The following is a 22,913-nucleotide window of genomic DNA, read 5'->3' as shown; positions in this document are numbered from 1 at the left end:
GAAGAATTCAGAAAGGTACTAGATAAAACAGGAAAGACAGCACCAGGTATAGATGAAATGTATTATAGTATGATAAAACACTTGAGTGAAGGAAGTCTGGAGAAACTACTGCTTCTGTGTAACAAAGTCTGGGATGAAAGGAGAATACTAAGGAGCTGGAAAGAGGCAATAATTATTCCAATAAGGAAACCTGATAAAGATGCCAGCAGGCCAGGAAACTACAGGCCAATAGCCTTGACATCACATGTATGTAAACTTATGGAACGTATGATAAATGAGAGGTTAGTGTACTTCTTGGAAAGTAGAGGTATGGTGGCTACGTATCAAAGCGGGTTCAGGAAAGGAAGGAATATTATGGATCCAGTGTTGTGTCTCGAGGATGAAATAAGAAATGCTCAAGTAAATAAAGAGACAGTGGTTGCAGTTTTCTTTTCGATGTTGAGAAAGCTTATGATATGTTATGGAATGAGAGACTGCTAATCAAGCTACATTTAATGGGAATTAGGGAGGGCGCGATGTTGAATTGGGTTAAGGACTTTCTAAACGGGAGAACTATTCAGGTGAAGATAGGATCAGAGTTACCAAGCCAGTATGTTGCAGAAAACGGGACGCCTCAGGGAAGCGCAGTGAGTCCAACTTTATCTTCCATCTTGATAAATGATATATTCGTAAGTATTCCAACGGAAGTGGGGAGGTCATTGTTTGCAAATGACGGGGCTTTGTGGAAAAGATGGAGAAAGAGGTTACTCTATTGGGGGTATTCTATAGGCCCCCTGGTAGAGGCAGAGATACAGAGGAGCAGATTGGGAGGCAGATTTTGGAAAGGTGCAAAGGTGTAAAAATAACAGGGTTGTTATCACGGGTGACTTTAACTTCCCTAATATTGATTGGCACCTGATTAGTTCCAAGGGTTTAGATGGGGTAGAGTTTGTTAAGTGTGTCCAAGACGGTTTCCTGTCACAGTATGTGGACAGGCCGACCAGGGGGAATGCCATACTAGATCTAGTACTAGGCAATGAACCGGGTCAGGTCACAGATCTCTCAGTGGGTGAGCATCTGGGGGACAGTGACCACCACTCCCTGGCCTTTAGCATTATCATGGAAAAGGATAGAATTAGAGAGGGCAGGAAAAATTTTAATTGGGGAAAGGCAAATTATGAGGCTATAAGGCTAGAACTTGCGGAGGTGAATTGGGATGATGTTTTTGCAAGGAAATGTACTATGGACATGTGGTCCATGTTTAGAGATCTCTTGCGGGATGTTAGGGATAAATTTGTCCCGGTGAGGAAGATAAAGAATGGTAGGGTGAAGGAACCATGGGTGACAAGTGAGGTGGAAAATCTAGTCAGGTGGAAGAAGGCAGCATACATGAGGTTTAGGAAGCAAGGATCACATGGGTGTATTGAGGAATATAGGGAAGCAAGAAAGGAGCTTAAGAAGGGGCTGAGAAGAGCAAGAAGGGGGCATGAGAAGGCCTTGGCGAGTAGGGTAAAGGAAAACCTCAAGGCATTCTTCAATTATGTGAAGAAAAAAGGCTGACAGGAGTGAAAGTAGGAAAGATTAGAGATAAAGGAGGGAAGATGTGCCTGGAGGCTGTGGAAGTGAGTGAGGTCCTCAATGAATACCTCTTCAGTATTCACCAATGAGAGATAACTTGATGACGGTGTGGACAATATGAGTGAGGTTGATGTTCTGGAGCATGTTGGTATTAAGGGAGAGGAGGTGTTGGAGTTCTTAAAATACATTAGGACGGATAAGTCCCCGGGGCCTGATGGAATATTCCCCAGGCTGCTCCACGAGGCGAGAGAAGAGATTGTTGAGCCTCTGGCTAGGATCTTTATGTCCTCGTTGTCTACGGGAATGGTACCGGAGGATTGGAGGGAGGCGAATGTTGTCCCCTTGTTCAAAAAAGGTAGTAGGGATAGCCCGGGTAATTATAGACCAGTGAGCCTTACGTCTGTGGTGGGATAGCGGTTGGAAAAGATTCTTAGAGATAGAATCTATAGGCATTTAGAGAATCATAGTCTCTTCAGGGACAGTCAGCATGGCTTTGTGAAGGGCAGACCGTGTCTAACCAGCCTGATGGAGTTCTTAAGGAGGTGACCAGCCATATAGATGAGGGTAGTGCAGTGGATGTGATCTATATAGATTTTACTAAGACATTTGACAAGGTTCCACACGGTAGGATTATTCAGAAAGTTAGAAGGCATGGGATCCAGGGAGGTTTGGCCAGGTGGATTCAGAATTGGCTTGCCTGCATTAGACAGAGGGTGGTGGTGGAGGGAGTACATTCAGATTGGAGGATTGTGACTAGTGGTGTCCCACAAGGATCTGTTCTGGGACCACTACTTTTCGTGATTTTTATTAACGACCTGTATGTGGGGGTAGAAGGGTGGGTTGGCAAGTTTGCAGACGACACAAAGGTTGGAGGTGTTGTAGATAGTGTCGAGGATTGTCAAGGATTGCAGAGAGACATTGATAAGATGCAGAAATGGGCTGTGAAGTGGCAGATGGAGTTCAACCCGGAGAAGTGTGAGGTGGTACACTTTGGAAGGACAAACTCCAAGGCAGAGTACAAAGTAAATGGCAGGATACTTGGTAGTGTGGAGGAGCAGAGGGATCTGGGGGTACATGTCCACAGATCCCTGAAAGTTGCCTCACAGGTGGATAGGGTAGTTAAGAAAGCTTATGGGGTGTTGGCTTTCATAAGTCGAGGGATAGAGTTTCAGAGTCACGATGTAATGATGCAGCTGTATAAAACTCTGGTTAGGCCACACTTGGAGTGCTGTGTCCAGTTCTGGTCACCTCACTTTAGGAAGGATGTAGAAGCATTGGACATGGTACAGAGGAGATTTACCAGGATGCTGCCTGGTTTAGAAAGTATGCATTATGATCAGAGATTAAGGGAGCTAGGGATTTACTCTTTGAAGAGAAGGAGGATGAGAGGAGACATGATAGAGGCGTACAACATAATAAGAGGAATGGATAGAGTGGATAGCCAGCGCCTCTTCCCCAGGGCACCACTGCTCAAGACAAGAAGACATGGCTTTAAGGTAAGGGATGGGAGTTCAGGGGGGATATTAGAGGAAGGTTTTTTACTCAGAGTGGTTGGTGAGTGGAATGCACTTCCTGAGTCAGTGGTGGAAGCAGATACACTAGTGAAGTTTAAGAGACTACTAGACAGGTATATGGAGGAATTTAAAGTGGGGGCTTATATGGGAGGCAGGGTTTGAGGGTCGGCATAACATTGTGAGCCGAAAGGAATGTACTGTGCTGTACTATTCTATGTTCTATGTTCTAAATATTGAACATATGGTTACGAAAATGCAAGATGGAATTAATCAACTTGAAGAGTGGGGGACAAAGTGGGGTGTAAAAATTTTCAGTGGAGAAGACAAAAGCCAAGTTCTTTACAAGGAAAAAGATCAGTGTACTTAATTTGAATCGGTATGGAAGTAACCTGGACAGAGTTGAAAGTTTTCAGTTTTTGGGAGTGCACTTTGATTTGAGATTAACATGGAGAGAACATGTTAGTTATGTAGTTACTAAATGTAAAGTGCGATAAATGTCATGAGGTGTCTTGCTGGATTGGAATGGGGTGCTGATTTTGCATCACTGAAGTAAAGTTATGTAGCATTAATAAGATCAAGATTAGACTGTGGAAGTATTGTATACGGGTCAGCAGCAAAATCTGTGTTAGCAGAACTGAATATCGTGCAAGCTCGGGCTCTAAGAGTGTGCTTGGGAGCGGTTAGAACTTCCCCACTGTGTGCACTGCAAGTTGAAGCAAATGAAATGCCACTGGGGCTCCGGCGTAAACAGCTGGAGGCCAATTACTGGATTAACAAGGGGGCATGGTGATAGCCATCCTACAAAAAGGGTGTTGCAGACATGCTGGGAGAAGGAGAGGACACAAAGAGAAAGTTTTGGCTGAACAGGAGAGGAAACAGCAAAAGATATGGGTGTATACGATAAAGAGTTTTGTCCAAGTGTGGTGTGGACTGTCAGACCATTCTGGGTATTAGAAAATCCCTCTGTAGATTTGGAATTGCTTAAGATTAAACACAGTCTTAAAAAGGCTGATATTCTCAGTGAATTTCATAGTTATAGAGAATGTAAGTATAAAGTCATACAGATTTTTACAGATGGATCAAAGGATCCAGAAACAGGTGCAACAGGGTCTGCAATTGTTGTGCCAAGTTATCAAATGGAAATTAGCAAGAGAACACCGGATTGCTGGAGTGTATATGCAGTTGAAATGTTTGCCATATTGGTAGCACTAGAATGGAGTGAGCAGTATGATTGTAATAATGTAGTGATATGTAGCGATTCTGTATCAGCCCTTGCAAGCATTAAGGCGGGTACAGCTAGAGGTCACGGGATTCTGTTTATGAAATCCTGTTTGCAAATTCAAGACTGGCTAGACAAGGCAAAAATATCGCATTCATGTGGGTTCCAGCACATTCAGGTATTATGGGAAATGAGACAGTAGATAAGCTGGCAAAAGCAGCAGTCAGAAAAGGATCTATAGTGGTCAATATTAAACTATCAAAATCAGAAGGGAAGAGCATAGTGTGGAGAAGGATAAATCAACAGTGGCAGCAGCATTGGGATAAAGCAATAAAAGGAAGACATTTGCATTCAATTCAGAACAGAGTAGATATGGGAAGAAGTAGGGGAGTAAAGCGGAAGGAGCAAGTGATTATAAGTAGACTGAGAATTGGCCACAGCAACCTTAATGGAACTCTGGCCATCATAAATAAACATCCAACAGGTTTTTGCGATCTATGTCAGGAGACTGAAACAGTAGATCATATCCTATTTCATGCAGGAAATTTGCACAGGAAAGACAACAAATGTTACAACAATTACGCAAACGAGGACTGGTAGAGAACAGTGTTAAGGTTTTATTGGGATGTGGGGAGTGTGATCGGGGAGGAAATGGTTATTTAGTTTTTTTTAAGGGCGACAGGACTGGAAAGACGGCTGTAAAGTGAATGGGCAATAAATCCTGAAGATGGCAGTAATGCAACAGTGTGGATGCCAACTGCCGGAAAAAAAACTCAAGGAAGAAGTGGTGTGGTTGCTGGTTCGTCTCGTCAGTATCCCATCCTCGCCTCTGTGAGGTAAGTCAGGCCATCTTTGCCGTTACCCTGAGTCTGGACTGTTCCGTCCCCTTCCCCTTCCTTCTGAAGCCTCGCCTGCTACCTTCACCTGTGTCCTCGCCTGTAATGCCATCAGGTTCAACCGCCAGGGCAAGATCGGGGCCTTGCTGTGTCTAGATAAGGAACTGTCTTTCGTTGTTTGGAACTGTCTCTTTGTGTCCTTGCCTTCGTTAGGTAGGTCCGGCCGTCTGCCGCTGCCTTGAATTTAGAACTTTCTCTGTGTCCAAACCTTTGCTAAGTAGGTCTAGCCGTTTGCCGCTACCTAGTGTTAGGAACCGTCTCGTCGTGTTCAGCATTCTGTTTGAGTCCCGGCCCTACGTCCTGTTCCCAAGAAGGAGTCCCGGTCCTGTGTTCAATGTTCCTGTCTCTCAAGTTCAAGGCTCCATGTTCCCGTGCTCGAGACCAAAGCTCTGTGTTCCTGTCCTCCCCAAGACCAAGTCAAGGCTTCCGGCTTTGTGTTCCGAGGTTCCAGTCCCCCAAAACAACGTCATGTCTTCGCCGAGTTCTGGAGTCGGAGTCCTAGTCAAGACCCAGGTTCTGGGTCCTTGTCCAGTCTCTGGCTCTAAGTCCAAGCCCAGGCTCGTAGTTCCCAGTTCCTAGTCTTGATCCCGCTTGCCTAGCCAATGTCCTAGCCCAAGTCTGTGTTCTTGTCCCAGCTCCTTGTCTGCATCCAGTCACGTCCCTATCTCTAGTCTCTAGTCCTGTCCTGTTCCTAGTACTTCAGTGCCTGTGACTTGCATTTGGGTCCGCCACCACCACCCACCCTATGACAGAAACAAAAAAAACTCCAAATGCATATTTTACAAGAGTTGACAGCGCCCTTCCTTCTGCTCTCTGTGTGCAATAAACCCACAGTGATCTTTGCCCTGTGCTGTCGCTGGGGTTTATAATCTGACAGCAAACTGGTCCCAAGGTGAACAATAAATCAAAGGGACGACACCAACAGAACCGGACCAGGATGTGGGTTGTGCTCCCTCCCCGGAGCAGATCAAATTTTCGAGAGAAAGGTAATCATTGCATCGCGCACTGATGTCGTACTTTTGGCTCGAACGACATGTTAGAAAGGGTCATTCAAGCAAAATGAGTCTTTGCGTTTTTCTCCACAGTCGTTGTGAAACAAGGAGTGGCGTTACGCGCTGAATAGACTGAAGTTCAGGTTTATGAGCGTGTTATCAACTGAACATTGCTCAGGGTGTGATCACTTACTGTTAGTGTCCATAAAATTCAGATGCTCGGATTTGCTGAAAACAGACTCAGGAGCCCAGCACCAGGTAAGAACAGGGACTGCACTGGGCTGTGTTATGGTGTTTGATAAGCCCACTTGTCACGGCAGTATTTCTAGTATTTCTACCGTGTCAATACTATCAGTTGCTGTTCCCGGGGAAGCTGAAACAGGTGAAGATAGATGCAGTTGTTTTTGGGGTGGAGAGGTCTTTAAAGGAAACGAGAAGCCTGGATTTTTTAAAAAGGTGTTTAAATCCGCAGCGCTCAGATTCTGATCAGGAAAGTGAGCGAATTGTTCCAGGCGGTCGCAGGGATGCGCACTAAGATCACAGTCCATCTGTGATCATAGAGAATAGCGAAACAGGACTGAGGGGGCCAATGTCATGTTACTACTTCAATATACCAGTAGCACATTGCGACATAAATGAAACGCAGTGAATTTAATGTTTTTTCCCTCCATCGTTCTCTGACGAGGAACAGTACAAATATTTGTAAAATAAATGCGATGCCGGTTGATGTATGTGTGCAGTAAATAGGATGCCAGGTAAATTTGATAGAGGGGAATGATCATAATTTGATCTGATTGCTGCTGTGACATGGTAACCTGTTTCCAGTCAGTGAGCTATAAACTGAAGGAGAAGGGCGTCCTTATCTCGCTGTCGACTTAGGCCATTTGTTATCTCTGGGAGATGCTTATCTCGGCACAGTTGCTCAGTTACTGTAATGGGCCAACTGCGGACAATTGTTAAAAGTGGCTCTTTATAAACAGGGTGACCGTGAAGTCAGCTGCAGGCAGAGGGGGCACAGTAAAATCCGGAGAAAGTGAATGCCTCCTGTTCAAAAGAGAACATTATTCCAAATACATAATATTCCATCAGAGTTGAGAGCGCCCTTCCTTCTGCTGTCTCTGTGCAATAAACCCACAGTGATCTTTGCCCTGAGCTGTCGCTGGGGTTTATAATCTGACAATAAACTGGTCCCAAGGTGAACAATAAATTAAAGTGACGACACCAACGGAACCGAACCATGATGCGGGTTGTGATTCCTCTCTAGAGCAGATCAAATATTCCAGAGGGAGAAAATTACTGCACCGCTTGCACTGTGGTATTAATTCTGGTTCAGACCACTTGTACGAGTGACTTGTTCATCGAAATTAAGCTTTTATGTGGTTTAACACAAGCGTTGTGGAACAAGGTGTGGCGTTACGTGCTGAATAGACTGAAGCTCAGGTTTACGAGCGAGTTATCAACAGAACATTGCTCAGGGTGTGCTCACTTACTGTCAGGGACAATAACATTCAGATGCCCGGATTCTTTGTAAACAGACTCAGGAGTCCAGCACCAGGTAAGAACAGAGGCTACAGGGGGAGATGTTATGGTGTTTTATTGCGCTCACTGGTCGCGCTAGTATTGCTGATGTTTCTATCAGTTCAATATTGTCCTTAGGACTGCGTGGATTAACGAATATGTATGTTTTATTCTATGTGTGTGTGTTTTTTAGCAAATATATTGTATATCTGACATTATATTTAGGTTAAATATTCCTGTAGTAAATCTCACTGGGAGTTGACAAAAGTATGAAAGTCTACACACAGTGGGCACGTTTTTACATGTACCTGCTGTACCTAATGATGTGGCACTGAATGTATGTTCGAGGTTTATCGGTGACGTGCACGTCGCTGTTGGAGCACATGGTTATTTGAGTTCTTGCCGCCTTCCTGTCGGATTTAATCAGTCTGGCCACTCTCATTGAGCTCTCTCATTAACAAGGCCTTTAGAACTGCCGCTCACTGGATTTTCCTTTGGTTTGTTTCTGGACCATTCTCTGTAACCCAGGAGATTTATACGTGAAAATCCAAGTAGTTGATCAGTTTCCGTAACACTCATTCCACCCGGTCTGGCACCAGCGATCATTCCACGGTCAACGTCACCTACATCACATTTATTTCCTATTCCGATGTTTGACCTGAACAACAACTGAACCTGTTGAACATATCTGCATGTGTTTATGCTTTGAGTTGCTGCCACATGATTAACAGATTCGCATTAATGAGCTGGTTTACAGTTGTAGCTAACAAAGTGGCCATTTAGTGCATTTCCTATTTAGACAAACCCTCATCCATCTCGAATATGAACACCGATGAGATCTGGGCCTGATTATTGACGAATTGCATGATTGCAACAACAGGTTGACGCTGGCAAGGCAGTTGACAAAACACTGTTCTAAGGTGGGGGTAACCTGGAGAGAGAGACCCGTCAGTGTTCCTCTGAACTACGCGTCTGCGTAACCAAAATGCTCCCGTGATCGGAGCCTTTGTTGCAGCGCAGATGGAATTAAACACTGCCTGAAAAACGTTTACGAAACCTGAAAGTTTTTCTTCGTTGTACTGCATTTTTATCACATCCTTTAAGTAATAATTAAAATCAAAGGTATGCTTTTTCTTTACAGTCAGTCTTCATTCTAAATGTTCATAGATACACATTACAAAGAAAGGATATATCTACGATGTCGCGCTTTTTTCAGGCCGTGTGAAAATTTCCGGCTCAGAGCAATGGTTGATCCACGCAGTTGCAAAAATAGTGATTAGTGGGAACATTGGAGACGGAACCACGTTACATTCTATGCATGTTAATCACGATTGAATATGCTACATTATCGTGCTTCCTATTATAGTCGAGATGTTAAAAGTCAATAGAGTGGACAAAACTGTTTCATCGGGAGCCTCTCTGGTATCTAGGAAATAGTAATGAATAACGCAAGAAAAACTAATAATAATTTCGCCTTGTCCGAGGAAGCGGACTGTGAGGAAATGAGGCTCAAGTGCTTAACAATACAGAACTAATGTTGAGCAGCGAATAACTAGAAGGTCCATTTACTATAAATTCAAGAGCTTTTTGTTTTCGTTTCTCGATATATCACTATTAATGCCCCGATAATCACTTTTACTACATTTTCAGAACACTGGCCGCAGTACCTCCCCCACTATAGGTATGAACAAGGATGGGGTCTGGCCATATTGGGCAATTAAGCGTTCGGCAGATCACGTAGCATCTTGGACAGTACCAGATCTGATACTGAGTCTTCCACAGTTTCTCTTTACACACATCCAATCTGATGTACCCAGTATCCAGCACTTTATGTGAGGAAGGAAGGAATATGACATTGAGGCGGAAAAAAAAAGACATGATTGAATGATGGAACAGACTCGTTGGACCGAATCACTTCATTCTGCTCCGATATCTTATGTCTTACCATGACTGAATGATTAGTCCTCCATTTCCCGTATCAGGATTTGTGGCGTGTGAGGGACTATTACAGATTTGATCACTGAGATCCTTTTATTTGTCTTCAGCGTTTAAATTTCAGTCAGATTTGCTTTTAGAACATTGAGCAGAAATGTTTTGTTCTCCTTTCTATTGTTAACGTGCTTCATTATCTCTGTGGTTAAGGTAGACCTGCGGTGAGAGATTTATTGGAAAAACCCCAAATGGAAGCAAACCACGACTGAAGACGAGGGAACAGAAACAAGTGAACCAGCCCGAGGACTGAGAGCACCAACTGGAGAGAACCCTTCTGACTCAGGGTTTCCATTGATTCAGTCAGGAGAAAGTTTGGTGAGTCTCATTTACTCGAACACTGGTCCTTTAGACATTACACATCTGTAGAAAGGAAGGTACGAAATAGGTGGAGTGGGCTGAATGTGCCCAGAGGTATCAGTTATGCCTCTGCCTGACCCAGTTCCAATCACTCCAGGTCTGGTAATGTGCTTTCAGAAGCCCCGCTCTTTAAACTCACTCACATTCTCTCATTTGAAGGTCTTGCATCATCTGAAGTAGCTTTTGGTTGGCTCTGATGTTTCCTCGTTATGTTATAATCATCTCAAAATGTGTTGACAATTTCCTCCGTTTATAAGGAGCCCCAAGTGCGTTGTGCTGTAGTGATTGTAGAAATGTGGAATTACCATGAACTGCAGAAACATGCCATTGATTCCTCTGGCTATTGTGATCTGCAATGATATACTCACTCTCGAATGTATTGTCGTGTAGGCCTGCGCTGAGAACAGACCTGTTTTGAAAGCAAAATGCCCCAGCACTGCATTTTATTCAGTCCTCACTAGCAAATGGTAACCAATAATTTACATTTACATACCTTGGCCTCATCAAGTACTTTTCTACTAATTACATTGTCAGAACCTGTGAACGTGACACTAAGCAGAGGTGGAAATTCCAAGTAATTTTCCCATGGATGTTGTAGATTAGACTTCAGCAAAGTCTTTGACAAGGTGTCACATGGCAGCTTGGTCTCGATGATGAGGTCCCATGCTGTCCGAAGAGAGCAAGTTGGACTTATTCAAAATTAGCTTCAAGGTAGCAAGCAAAAAGTGCTGGTTGAAGGTTTCTCCTCGCAATGGAGGTGAGTAATCAGTGGTGTGCCGCCAGGCTACAGGTTGGGACCTTTGATATTCGTTGTTTTATTTTATAGCAATGATTTGGATGCGTTTGACCAAGGCTTACTTGACTGGTTAGTTCGTAGAATGCACAAAATTAATAGTTGCTGTTTACAGAGAAGTTTATCGTAGCATATAGGGGATATAAATGGACAGGGGGTGGTAAAGAGATTATAAAACCAACCAGAGCAGCAACGGATTCATGCAGATGTTGGGGATTACGTGGAGGAAACAGCCAGGGGATATGGATGAGGCAGGCACAGTCGCATAATTCAAAAAGCAGCTGGGATGTGTAGATGGAGTGAAAAGGCCAGGCGGGAAATGGGCCCATCACAGCAAATTGTGACCATCTCGGTGGGCACTGTGGTTGGCATTGTCTCATTGGGCTGAACGGTCTGTATTTGTGCTCTATTGCCCTGTGACTCTTTCAGTAGATGCGCCAGGTATCACTGGACAGACTTACAGACATGGAGTGGGTGTTGTTGTTAACGGGGAATGTTTAGTCTCCGACTGTTGCTCTGATACAGGGGATGGAAGTACTGTCATATTTGCTGAGTAATCTACTCTCTCTGAGTCACTGTCTGCTTGTTGTGTGTAATTCAGGGCATCACCAGCAGGTGGAGCTTTCCTGCACCGCGACCAAAGTGTAAACAAGACGACGACAATCAACAATCGCCAGTCACAATCAGAATGGACAAAGGTATGATCACAGGGATCTTTGAATTAAACTTTTGTCACGTTTCTACACAGTACTTCAGATGAAGAAACTGACATAGATGTTAACAGGGCATAGAAAAGTTTCATCAAGCAGTATCATTTATCCCACTGGTAAAGCGGCATTGAGTAATTCATCAACCTAACAGATCGAGCGCAGGGACCTGACAACAGTAATGGTCGAATCACTCCACTCACCATGCAAAGCTTCAGCTGAGTGAAAGGAACAGGGACTCCTGAATCAGGTGGTTGTGAGTGAAACACAGACAGGAATGTGACAGCAGTCTTGTGGTTTATGTAAATATTCTGGGTCAGGGTCCGTTTCACTTCCAGACAAGTACTGAGGTGTAAGATATCTCCAACTTCCATTTATAAAATATAGAACCAGATAATAGGAGCATTTCCTGGATTTCAGAAATTCTGTGATAACACAGCATTTCAGAATTTGGAAGGAAAGCTATCAACTCCCCCCTGGTTTTCCTCGGCTGCTGCACAAAGAAGAGGGGTGTTTCCAAAATCTGTTTCCTGTAGCAGAGCCGTGGATATTGCCAGTGTTGGGAATGGTTGAGGATCAGGAGGCAGCTTATTGTAGATACATTTGTGTGATCTGCTTCTGTGTTTTAATACCCCAGTGAATATCCGGGCTGTGGAGAAATGGTGAGCGTGAGTTTCGAAATATTTCCCACTTGAGTTGATCTTCTACCTGAATTTAAATTCCCAGGATCTCTGCTGGGAATCCCGGCATAACGAATGATCAAATGTCTCTGTCACCTGTAGGCATTGTGATTGTGCTCAAATCTGTGATTCCAGTTGGAATAAAAATATATTACAGCCTGGAAACGGGTCCTTCGGCCCATCTAATTCACGCTGATCTAAATGTCTAAGCCTGTCCTATTTTCCTGCAGCTTTTCAAAAATTCCCTTTGTAAACTTCTTCTTTCTGTCCACATGCTCTCAACTTTGTAATTTTATCTGTGTTTGCAGCCTTCTCTGACTGCACATAATTTATACCCTTCACCCACCACATGAAAAAATACCCCTTTGGTCCCTTTTAAATCTCTGCCCTCAAGTCTCAGACTCCCGCACCCCGGGAAAAAGACTGTGACCATCTACCCTATCTACACCCCTGATTATTTTATGTTCATATACGTGTGTAAGGTCTCCCTTCAAGCTCCTGAGCTCCAGGGCAAACTGTCCTAGCCGAACCATATAACACAAAAAACATCACCCTAGCACAGAACCGTAGTGGTCATTCTCCACTACACACATTCCAGCTTAATCACTTCCATCCTTTAGATTAACAACTGCAACTACACGCAAAGCTCTCTGAGTGAGACATTGCCAATGACTTGCATAGTTGTTACATGACGACCATCAGGCGGGGAATAAGAAGGCAACCAGGGGAGCGGACAGCATAGATCTCATGGTAATGGTCAGCCTGCGACCTAGGGTACCGGACGATGAGCGTCTCAAGGGAATGGTCAGTCTGTGACCGAGGGGACTGGACATCGTGTGACAAAGCGATTGGAGAATGTGTGATCCAGCAGACTGGACCATGAATAATCCCATTGCTGGTCTGTGTGTGACACAGAGTACTGAACAGTTAGTGATCCAGGGAGATTTTAGCTTGTGGAAGATAATCACAGTGATATTTCCCAATATCACTGGACATCGCTGCATTAAGATCCCGTGGTCATCCGTGTGTTCAACTGCTGTGAATTCAGTGATCAGTATTACTGTGTCTCTCCTGTTACTTTACTGGAAGTGAATGCGTCCAGTCAGCGGCTTATTGGGATGGTCACCTAGCAAGATGCATGGTTGACATTAACCAGAACAGTTCCACTCCAAATCTGGTCAGCCAGAGTTTCAGCTCCATTGCAGTCTGAATCAATTTTGCTCAGATCTAAATAATACTCGTATAACCTGTAATTCATCACTTATTTCAGGTGGGATAATGAATCGAGTAGGGAAAGCACTGAAGAGGATTTTACCAGGCAACTCATCGAGGGAAGATGATCGAGACACGGGAAGCAAGGTACCAAAGCAGGGTCAGATTGAGAGCAATGTCCCAATAGAAAGCGGTCAGGCAGCAGCGGAAGTGGAGCAAATTCAGCCCAGAGACAGTGACGTCAGAGACACTGATCAGGACCCTGGAACCAGCACAAGTGAGGCGACTGTCTGTCAACTCGGAAGCTCATTGGACACGGAATTGTCAAGTGTCCAACAAGGAGCAGGTGAGTGAAATATGAGGGTGATGGGTTCGTAAAATGTGGCAGGGAGGAGGGTAAAGGTGAGGCCTTGTTGGAGGGTTGGTCAAAGGAGAGGGGGAATGTGTGGGTGTGGTACATGTGATGTAGTGGGCAGTTTGCTATCCCACTACAGGAAATGTACTACCTGCTCTGATGAGTTCCGGGATGTCTATTGGAGGAAATGCAACTGTCCAGATTAAGAGAGTATGTCCAGGATATGTGTTCGCCAGGATGGTTTGTATTAAATGTGGTCCTTCTGGTAAGGTAATGCCCAGAACATTGTTGGGTCGGTTTTAATGCCAGTATTTGGGGATAAGTATGACGTGTTCACAGAATGTGGCGGGGAGGAGGGTAAAGGTGAGGCCTTGTTGGAGGGCTGGTCAGATGAGATGGGAAATGAGAGGTACATGTGGTGCAGTGAGGCACCCGCTACCCCATTACAGTAAATGTACTACTTGCTCTGAGGATTTCCAAGATGTGTATTGGAGGAAATGCAGCTGTCCAGTTAAGGAGAGTATTTCTGGGATGTGAGTCAAGGGAAGTGTATTCGCCAGGATGGAGAAAGCATCTCTGGGAAGCGAATATTACCCACAGTCCCAACATTTATTGCTTATCCAGAATTGAAATAGGTGAGAGGGCGGGATGGGAGATTGACTGGTTTGCATTAAATGTGGTCCTCCTATTAACGTAATGCCCAGAACATTGTTGGTTCGGTTTTAAGGCCAGTATTGGTGATGGGGAATTAATTCATTTTTGTGTCTGTAGGCATGTTCAAGACACATTTTGTTGTGGAGTTGCATGAGAGCGGTGGAGACGAGGGATATCTGAGTTCAAGGCTACATTTTCCTTTTTATATTCACAGATCCAAAGTTTACAATCTCCGACCTCCTGGCAGAGGGGGAGGAATATCGACTGTATCAACTGACGAAGTTCTACAGAGACAGACTCATACAAGCGATTGAAGAAAAGGTTGAAAGACTCGGCTGGATGTTGACAAAGGAGGGACATTTCAGTAGAGAAGAAAATGAGGTGAGTGCAGTTTGTGTATTGTCACTGAACTGCTGGTAATATTGATCAAAATTAATCTCCTGCACGTTCTAGGAGTTCTACATGGGATTTGAGACTTTGATCTCTGATTGTCTCCAGCAGATCTGGTTTCAGCTGTTAAGGTGGGGAGCACTGGGAACTACAGGTTCAACGTCACCTTTTCCTCTCACACCTGCTGTATTTATCAGTGTGATATAAGAGCAGTGGCTGCATATCTGGACCTTGAAGAGGCATTCAGTCTTAAACTAATTTCAAATCTTGTCTGAACAGTCAGGCAGATTCACCTCAGCTCATTAATCCAGGATGAATATTAAACTGTCAGATTGTAAATTGGGACAACTGGCTTCACTGCGGTACTTGAGGGAGGGAAACCTGCTAACCACAGCTGGCCTGGTCTCTATCTGAGTTCCCAAACAATGTGTGGCTGACTTGTCATAGTCATAGAAAAGTACAGCACAGAAACAGGCCCTTTGGCCCATTTATTCCATGCTGGTCTACTTAAACTACCTATTCGCATTGACCTTCACCAGGCCATGGCGCTCTATCCACTCATTAAACATTTATCTATCCAGACTTCTCTTAACCGCTTGTACAACTTGCGCTGCTAGCTAGTTTCACACTCTTAGCACCCTCTGAGTCAACATGTTACACGTTTGTACCCCTTGACCTTTTCATCTTTCACCCTTTACTGATAACCTGTTGTTGTAGTACCTCTTTACCTCAGTACAAAATGCCTGCTTGCATTTATCCTCTCTATACCCCATGTAATTGTGCACACTTCTGTCAAATCTCCCCTTAGTCTTCCACGTTCCAATGAATAAAGTCCTAACCCGTTCACTCTTTTCTTATAACTTAGGTCTTCCAGTACCGGCAACATCCTTGTAATATTTTCTGTATTCTTTCAAACTTATCTCCATCTGTGCTATAGGTAGGTGAGAAGAACTGCACATAATATCAAAATTAGGCCTCACCAACGTCTTATAAAACATCATATCCCATCCACTGTACACAATATTTTCATTTATGAAGTTTAATGCGCTAAGAAACGTTCTTTCAGAGCCTATCAACATTTGCCGCCAATTTCAATGACTTATGCATCTGTATTCCCAGATCACTTTGTTCTACCGGTCGCTGTGTAAGATCGACCCTGCTTGGTCCTCCCAAAGTGCAACATCTTGCACCTGTCTGCATTACATTGCACCGGCCCATTTTAAACCCATTCTCCAGTTGGTCTAGGTCTCATTGCAAGCTCTTGTAGTCTTCCTCTTTGTCCACTGCACCATCCCAATGTTGGTGTCATCCGCAAATGTGCTGATCCAGTTTGTTGTGGGGTGGATGAAATCTCCGGAAAGACAGAGTTACTGGTAGATACAATGCAGCTCCTTTATTCGACAAAACAAGGTACAGCAGGCATCATACGGATGGAGGCACTTCCGGTGGAAAGGTCTGTTAGCCCAATGTGGGCTCGATTTTTATATGCTAAACACAAAGGGCAATCCCTATTTACAAAGTTATAGGCAATGCATAGACAATGCTTTCTTTAGAAGCCACATACAAAACATCACATCTTCTGACTTCATCCTCTCCTCCTGACGCCCACATGTCTGGGTTGGTACTCACAGCCTTCAGGAATGCAAGTTAAATCCACAATACATTTGTCTGGCATTGTACGTGCTAACATAGAGGACAATTAATATTTATATAGTACAGATAAGACTGTCTTCAAAACTACCTGTAAACTTCACACTTCCACCCGCAGCGTCTGGGCTGGTATTCCAGTAAAACCTTTCCAATTCCCTGCTGGTAACTTTTCGGGAATCAATCATTATAAGCCTAGTCGATCCAGTCTTTCATCATATGAAAGTCCTTATTTCTCAAAGTAATTTGATTGTTTGCCGTAGAGGGAGTACAAAGAAGGTTCACCAGATTGATTTCTGGGATGGCAACGACTTTCACATGATGAAAGACTGGACTGACTCGGTTTATACTCTCTGGAATTTAGAAGCTTGAGGGGGGATCTGATTGAAATGTATAAAATTCTAAAGGGATTGGACAGGATAGATGCAGGAAGGTTGTTCCCGGTGTTGGGGAAGTCCAAAACGAGGGGTCACAGTTTGAGGATAGAGGGGAAGCCTTTTAGGACCGAGATGAGGAAAAACTTCTCCACACAGAGAGTTGTGAATCTGTGGAATTCTCTGCCACAGGAAACAGTTGAGGCCAGTTCATTGGCTATATTTAAGACGGAGTTAGATATGGCCCTTGTGGCTAAAGAGATCAGGGGGTATGGAGGGAAGGCTGGTGCAGGGTTCTGAGTTGGATGATCAGCCGTGATCGTACTGAATGGCGGTGCAGGCTCGAAGGGCTGAATGGCCTACTCCTGCACCTATTTTCTATGTTTCAGTGTTTCTAATGTCCTAAGCCCATCCATCTTCAGTTGCATCCTCAATTACCTTTATTGCATCATAGGTGTATGTTGCTTGAAGACTATTCAATGCTTAATTCATAACTTCTCAATTAATCAGGAAGCCCATGCCTTCCTTCAGAAACTGATCACCATTTTACAGCGTGAGCTCCAGGCAGTAACCGTCTGCATCATGAGGCAGCCGCACTGACATTCCTTAATGTTCTGTTGCCTTTACACATCATAAGACCATAAGGCATTAGAGCACAAATGGGCCCATCGATTCTGCTCCGCCATTGCATCATGGGTGATTTACTATCCCTCTCAACTGCATTCTCCTGCCTTCTCCCAATGAACTTTGCTGACCTAATTAATCAAGAAGGTACCAAACTCTGTTTTAAATACACCCAATGACCTGGTCTCTGCGGCTGTTGGGGTCAATGAATTCTACAGATTCACTACTCTTCGGCTGAAGAATCTCCTCATCTCTGTTCTAAATGGGCGTCCCTCTATTCTGAGGCTGTTCCGTCTGGTTCTGCACTCCCCCACTTTGAAACATCATCTCCACATCCTCTCAGAGCCTATCGATATTCCACAGGTTACAAGTAGATCCCTCCCCCCATCCTTCCACACTCCAGCCAGTACAGGCTCATCCAGGAATCATTCTCATCAAAATCAGGTTTAATATCTCCAGTTCTGTTAGTTTTGATTCCTCCCTGGTCGTTCCACAATGCCATTACATATTTTCTCTCATCAGGGAACTAAAACCGTTCACAATATGGCAGTGCGAAGTAACCAGTGCTTGTTCTTATATTCTAATCCTCTCGAAATGAAAGCGAACATTGTTTTTACCTTTCCTAACACCGACTCAAACTGCAAGGAATCCTGCACTCGTCCTCCTGAGACTCTTTACAACTCTGATTTCTGATTTTTCTCCCAGATTCAAAAATAGTCTATGTCTTCATTATTTCTGCCAAAGTGTATGGCCACCTACCTCCCTATACTACATTCTAATTGCCACTGATTTGTCCATTTTTTTATTGGTCTCTGTCCTCCCGCAAAATCCCTGCCTCCTCAACACTTCCTGTCCTTCCCCCTATCTTCGTAACACGTGAAATCTTGGCCATAAAGCCTTCAAATCATTGACATAACAGAAAAAGAAAGTGTCCCTAAACCAACCACTCCAGAACACCAACATCTGATAAGAAAAAGCTCTATTTGTTCCCATTCTGTGTTTCCTGACAGTCGGACAAAATCTGTCTGGAGAAAAACATGGATTCTCTTTCCATGCTAGTGTCTTTCTTGTCGTACTGTCGGCCCCTGTCTTGTTAAACGGTGTCTTGTGGGTCACCTAGTCAAAGGTCCTCGGGAGGTCCAAGTAAACAACTTGCACTGACTCTCCGTTCTCCACCCAGCATGCTATCTTCTCCAAAAATTCCAACAGGCCTATCAGGCAAAATTCCCTTCCATGGATTTTGGCCTTTTTTTATCATGTGCATTCAAATGCCCCGAAACCTTATCCTCAATTATCGACTGCTGACATCTTCCCAACGTTGATCAGACTAACTGGCCTACAAATTAAAATAGTCGGTCCTCCGGAACCACTCCAAAATCTAGTGATTCTTGAGCAATCATTACTAATGTCTCCACAATCTCTTCAGCCTCCCCTTGCAGAAGCCGTCGGGTGCGGTTGATCTGGACTCATCAATCTTAAGATCAGAAGACCATAAGACAAACAAGCAGAAATCGGCCAGTCGGCCCATCGAGTCTGCTCCACCATTTTATCATGAGCGGATATATTTTCTTATTTAGTCCCAATCCCCCGCCTTCTCACCATAACCTTTGATGCCCTGGCTACTCAGATACCTATCAATCTCTGCCTTAAATGCACCCAATGACTTGGCCTCCACTGCTGCCTGTGGCAACAAATTCCATAGTTTCACCACCCTCTGGCTAAAAAAAATTCTTCGCATCTCTTTTCTGAATGGGCGTCCTTCAACCCTTAAGTCATGCCCCCTCGTATTAGACTCCCCCATCATGGGAAACAACTTTGCCACATCCACTCCGTCCATGCCTTTCAACATTCGAAATGTTTCTATGAGGTCTCCCCTTATTCTTCTAAACTCCAAGGAATACAGTCCAAGAGCGAACAAACGTTCCTCATATGTTAACCCTCTTATTCCCGGAATTATTCTAATGAACCTTCTCTGTACCCTCTCCAACATCAGCACATCCTTTCTTAAATGAGGAGACCAAAACTGCCCACAGTACTCCAAGTGAGGTCTCACCTTGTACAGTTTCAACATCACATCCCTGCTCCTTTACTCTATTCCTCTAGAAATGAATGCCAACATTACATTTGCCTTCTTCACCACAGACTCAGCCTGGAGTTTAACCTTAAGTGTATCCTGCACGAGGACTCCCAAGTCCCGTTGCATCTCAGAACTTTGAATTCTCTCCCCATTTAAATAATAGTCTGCTCGTTTATTTCTTCTGCCAAAGTGCATAACCATACACTTTCCAACATTGTATTTCATTTGCCACTTATACTTTTCAGAACTTTCAGCTTCCCGAGCGCCTTCTCCTTAATAATTGCAAATACACTCAATTCTGCCACCTGACATTCTCAAATATCTGGCACGTTCTAGTGTTTTCTACAGTGAAGACCGATGCAAAATACTTACTAATATCTTCCGCAATTTCCTTGTCCCCTGACAGTACCTCTCCACTGTCATTTTCCAGCGGCCCAATATCTACTTTCCTCTCTTTCACTCTTCATATATCAGACGGACCTTTTGGTAAGCTATTTTAAATTATTCGCTAGCCTACCTTCATATTTCATATTTTCTCTACTAACGGCTTTTTAATTGCCTTCTGTTGGTTCCTAAAAACATCCCAGTCCTCCAGCTTTCTACTATATTTTCTAATATTCTCAGCCCTCTCCTTTGCTTTTGTGCTGCTTTGACTACCTCGTCAGCCACGGTTGATCATCCTCCCTTCAGAATGATTCTTCATCTTTGTGATCATTTGTCCTGCACCTTCTGAATTGCTCCAAGAAACTTCAGCCATTCCTACTCTGCGATTGTCCCTGCTAGTGTCACTTCCGAGTTTATTTTTGCCCAGTTCCTCTCCTATGCCTCTGTAATTCCTTTATCCAACTGTCATACTGACACATCTAACTTAACCTTCTCCCTCTCAAACTGCAGTGTGAGTTCTGCTATTTTCTGATCACTGCCTCTTAAGGGTTTATTTACCTGAAGCTCCCCAATCAAATCTAATGCAGACTCCAGATAATAAAGGCATCCGTTAGTCTTGCGAGACCATGGATCTGCGTCTGGAAAGTCTTCACTCTCCGGGGCGCAGGCCTGGGCAAGGTTGTATGGAAGACCAGCAGTTGCTCATGCTACAAGTCTCCCCTCTCCACGAGACCGATGTTGTCCAAGGGAAGGGCATTAGGACCCATACAGCTTGGCACCAGTGTCATTGCAGAGCAATGTGTGATTAAGTGCCTTGCTCAAGGACACAACACATTGCCTCGGCTGGGGCTCGAACTCACGACCTTCAGGTCGCTAGCCCAATGCCTTAACCACTTGGCCACGTGCCCAACAGACTCCAGATCCGCCTTTCCTATAGTGGACTCAACCAAAAGCTTCTCTCAAAAGCCATCTCATAGGCATTCTATAAATTCTCTCACTTGGGATTCAGCACTGACCTGATTTTCCAAAGCTCCCTTCATATTGAAATTCCCAATGACTATTTTCACATTCACCTTTTTCCATGCCCCTTCTCTCTCCCATTGTAAATTGTAGCACACATCCTGGTTACTGTTAACAGGCCTGTATGTAATTTCCATCAGGGTCATTTCACCTATGCAGTTTCTTAACATCTCCATCGTCCAATTTGATATCACCTCGTTCTCAGGACCTATCATTTTTAATGGCAACAGATTCAACCCAACCCTTTCACCTACCTGCCTATCCTTTCTATTCAATATTTATGCTTGGATGTGAGCACACAAATATGATCTTCTTTCAGTCACGATTCAGTGATGCCCGCCATCCATTTTATTTTGCTCTCTCGCTCTCCTCTCTCTTCTATCCTTGTTGTCAAATCTTGTTGATGCAATGCTACACATTGACAGATCGAGGAAATTAATCACATTAGATATACTGTAGGGTGTCAGTAAATCCTTATTCTTACACAATATTGATTTATAATTTCCCTCAGTTACTGTTTCATTGTTAAAGACTAAACCCAGAGAAGACCAGGCAGCAGCCTAGTGACTGCATCTGTTCTGAAGCTACTGGGGCCATGAACAGATATTTTCCTGCACATTCTCCATGTCTGTCTGTCTGCTCCGCGGTAAATTTATTACTTTCCTTTTCTAGAAAGTCACTGAGCTGACAGAGAAGGGAAACCGGGCAGAGAGTTCCAGACTCTTCCTCAGTTTGGTGATGGGCAAAGGATCCCAGGCTCGCAGGGCGATGTGGGAATCCTTTGTGACTTGGAGGACTGAGTTACCGAAGTTGGGCAGAATACTGAGGGAAATTGAGGACCTCGGTATGTTAAAAATACGCACTGAACACAAAGGCACATTGAAATAAACATTTTAGTTATTTTAATTGTTTTAGCTCTGCTTCCATGGATTTTTTTTAAATATTTAAACAGGTCCTGATCCACAAGAATACATGAGGATTGGCCAAGGGTTACCTGAATTACCCACTCAACTGATAGGTAAGTGATGAAATGCACAGTTCAAACCACATGTCAAATGTTAGTCTGTGACTTGGCGAAACCTAGGAATCAAAATTCACCATCAGACATTTGCTGATCTCTGGATGCATGTAACAATTCAAAGAATCTCTCTTTGCAGCCTGAATATTCTACATTTTATTTTTCCATTAATCCATCTGTTGGTTCTGCTGAAGCCTTCACTCCAGGTCCTAATGCTCTGGGAATGCCCACACACCCCAGGCAGGCTCCTGATACACTGTATGACCCAGTCCAGGTGACTTTTCTATCTTCAGATCCTTCATCTTCCAAGCTCCTTTTCCTTATTAATAGCACTACATGCAATTCTGTTCACTGATTTTCTTTACCTTTTGTAATTCCGCTAGTGACTTCCACAGAGTTTGTCTGGCATTTCTTTTTCAGCCGTTACTGCAACTACAACAGCATTTTCCAGTGGTCCGATATCGACCTTCTCCCTTCTTTCCTCTTTATATATCTGGTGAAAGAAAAAAAATACTTTGGTATCCTTTCTTATATTATTGACCATATCCTTGCATTTCCTGCACATTCATGTATAACTAGCAGCATCTATAACATAGTTGCCTCCGACATGACCCTAGACACTAGACACTAGAACACTACAGCACAGTACAGGCCCGTCGGCCCTCGATGTTGTGCTGACCCATACAATCCTTAAAAAACGTACTAAACCCACACTACCCCGTAACCCTCTATTTTTCTTTCATCCACATGCCTCTTGAATAGGCTCTTAAATACCCCTAATGTTTTAGCCTCCACCACCATCCCTGGCAAGTCATTCCAGGCACCCACAACCCTTTGTGTAAAAAACTTACCCCTGATGTCTCCCCCAAACTTCCCTCCCTTAACTTTGTACATACGCCCTCTGGTGTTTGCTATTCGTGCCCTGGGAAACAG

The 22,913-nt window shown here is 44.0% G+C and overlaps 1 protein-coding gene across 1 annotated transcript in view; it reads left to right on the top strand.

Moving 5' to 3' along the window:
- The first annotated feature begins 7,092 nt into the window (after nt 1-7,092).
- LOC134342169 (NACHT, LRR and PYD domains-containing protein 3-like) overlaps nt 7,093-22,913 on the top strand; it is a 51,882-nt gene continuing 36,061 nt past the window's right edge. The window contains exons 1-7 of the mRNA XM_063040143.1: nt 7,093-7,733; nt 9,839-10,003; nt 11,440-11,536; nt 13,496-13,783; nt 14,661-14,827; nt 21,635-21,806; nt 21,915-21,980. Of these exons, the coding sequence (XP_062896213.1) occupies nt 11,527-11,536; nt 13,496-13,783; nt 14,661-14,827; nt 21,635-21,806; nt 21,915-21,980 (703 nt within the window). The 5' untranslated portion in view covers nt 7,093-7,733; nt 9,839-10,003; nt 11,440-11,526. The remainder of the gene's footprint in view (nt 7,734-9,838; nt 10,004-11,439; nt 11,537-13,495; nt 13,784-14,660; nt 14,828-21,634; nt 21,807-21,914; nt 21,981-22,913) is intronic.

This window comes from Mobula hypostoma, unplaced genomic scaffold (assembly GCF_963921235.1).
Source record: "Mobula hypostoma unplaced genomic scaffold, sMobHyp1.1 scaffold_76, whole genome shotgun sequence".
Taxonomy (NCBI): Eukaryota; Metazoa; Chordata; class Chondrichthyes; order Myliobatiformes; family Myliobatidae; genus Mobula; species Mobula hypostoma.
This window is presented reverse-complemented; position numbering and strand designations above follow the sequence as displayed.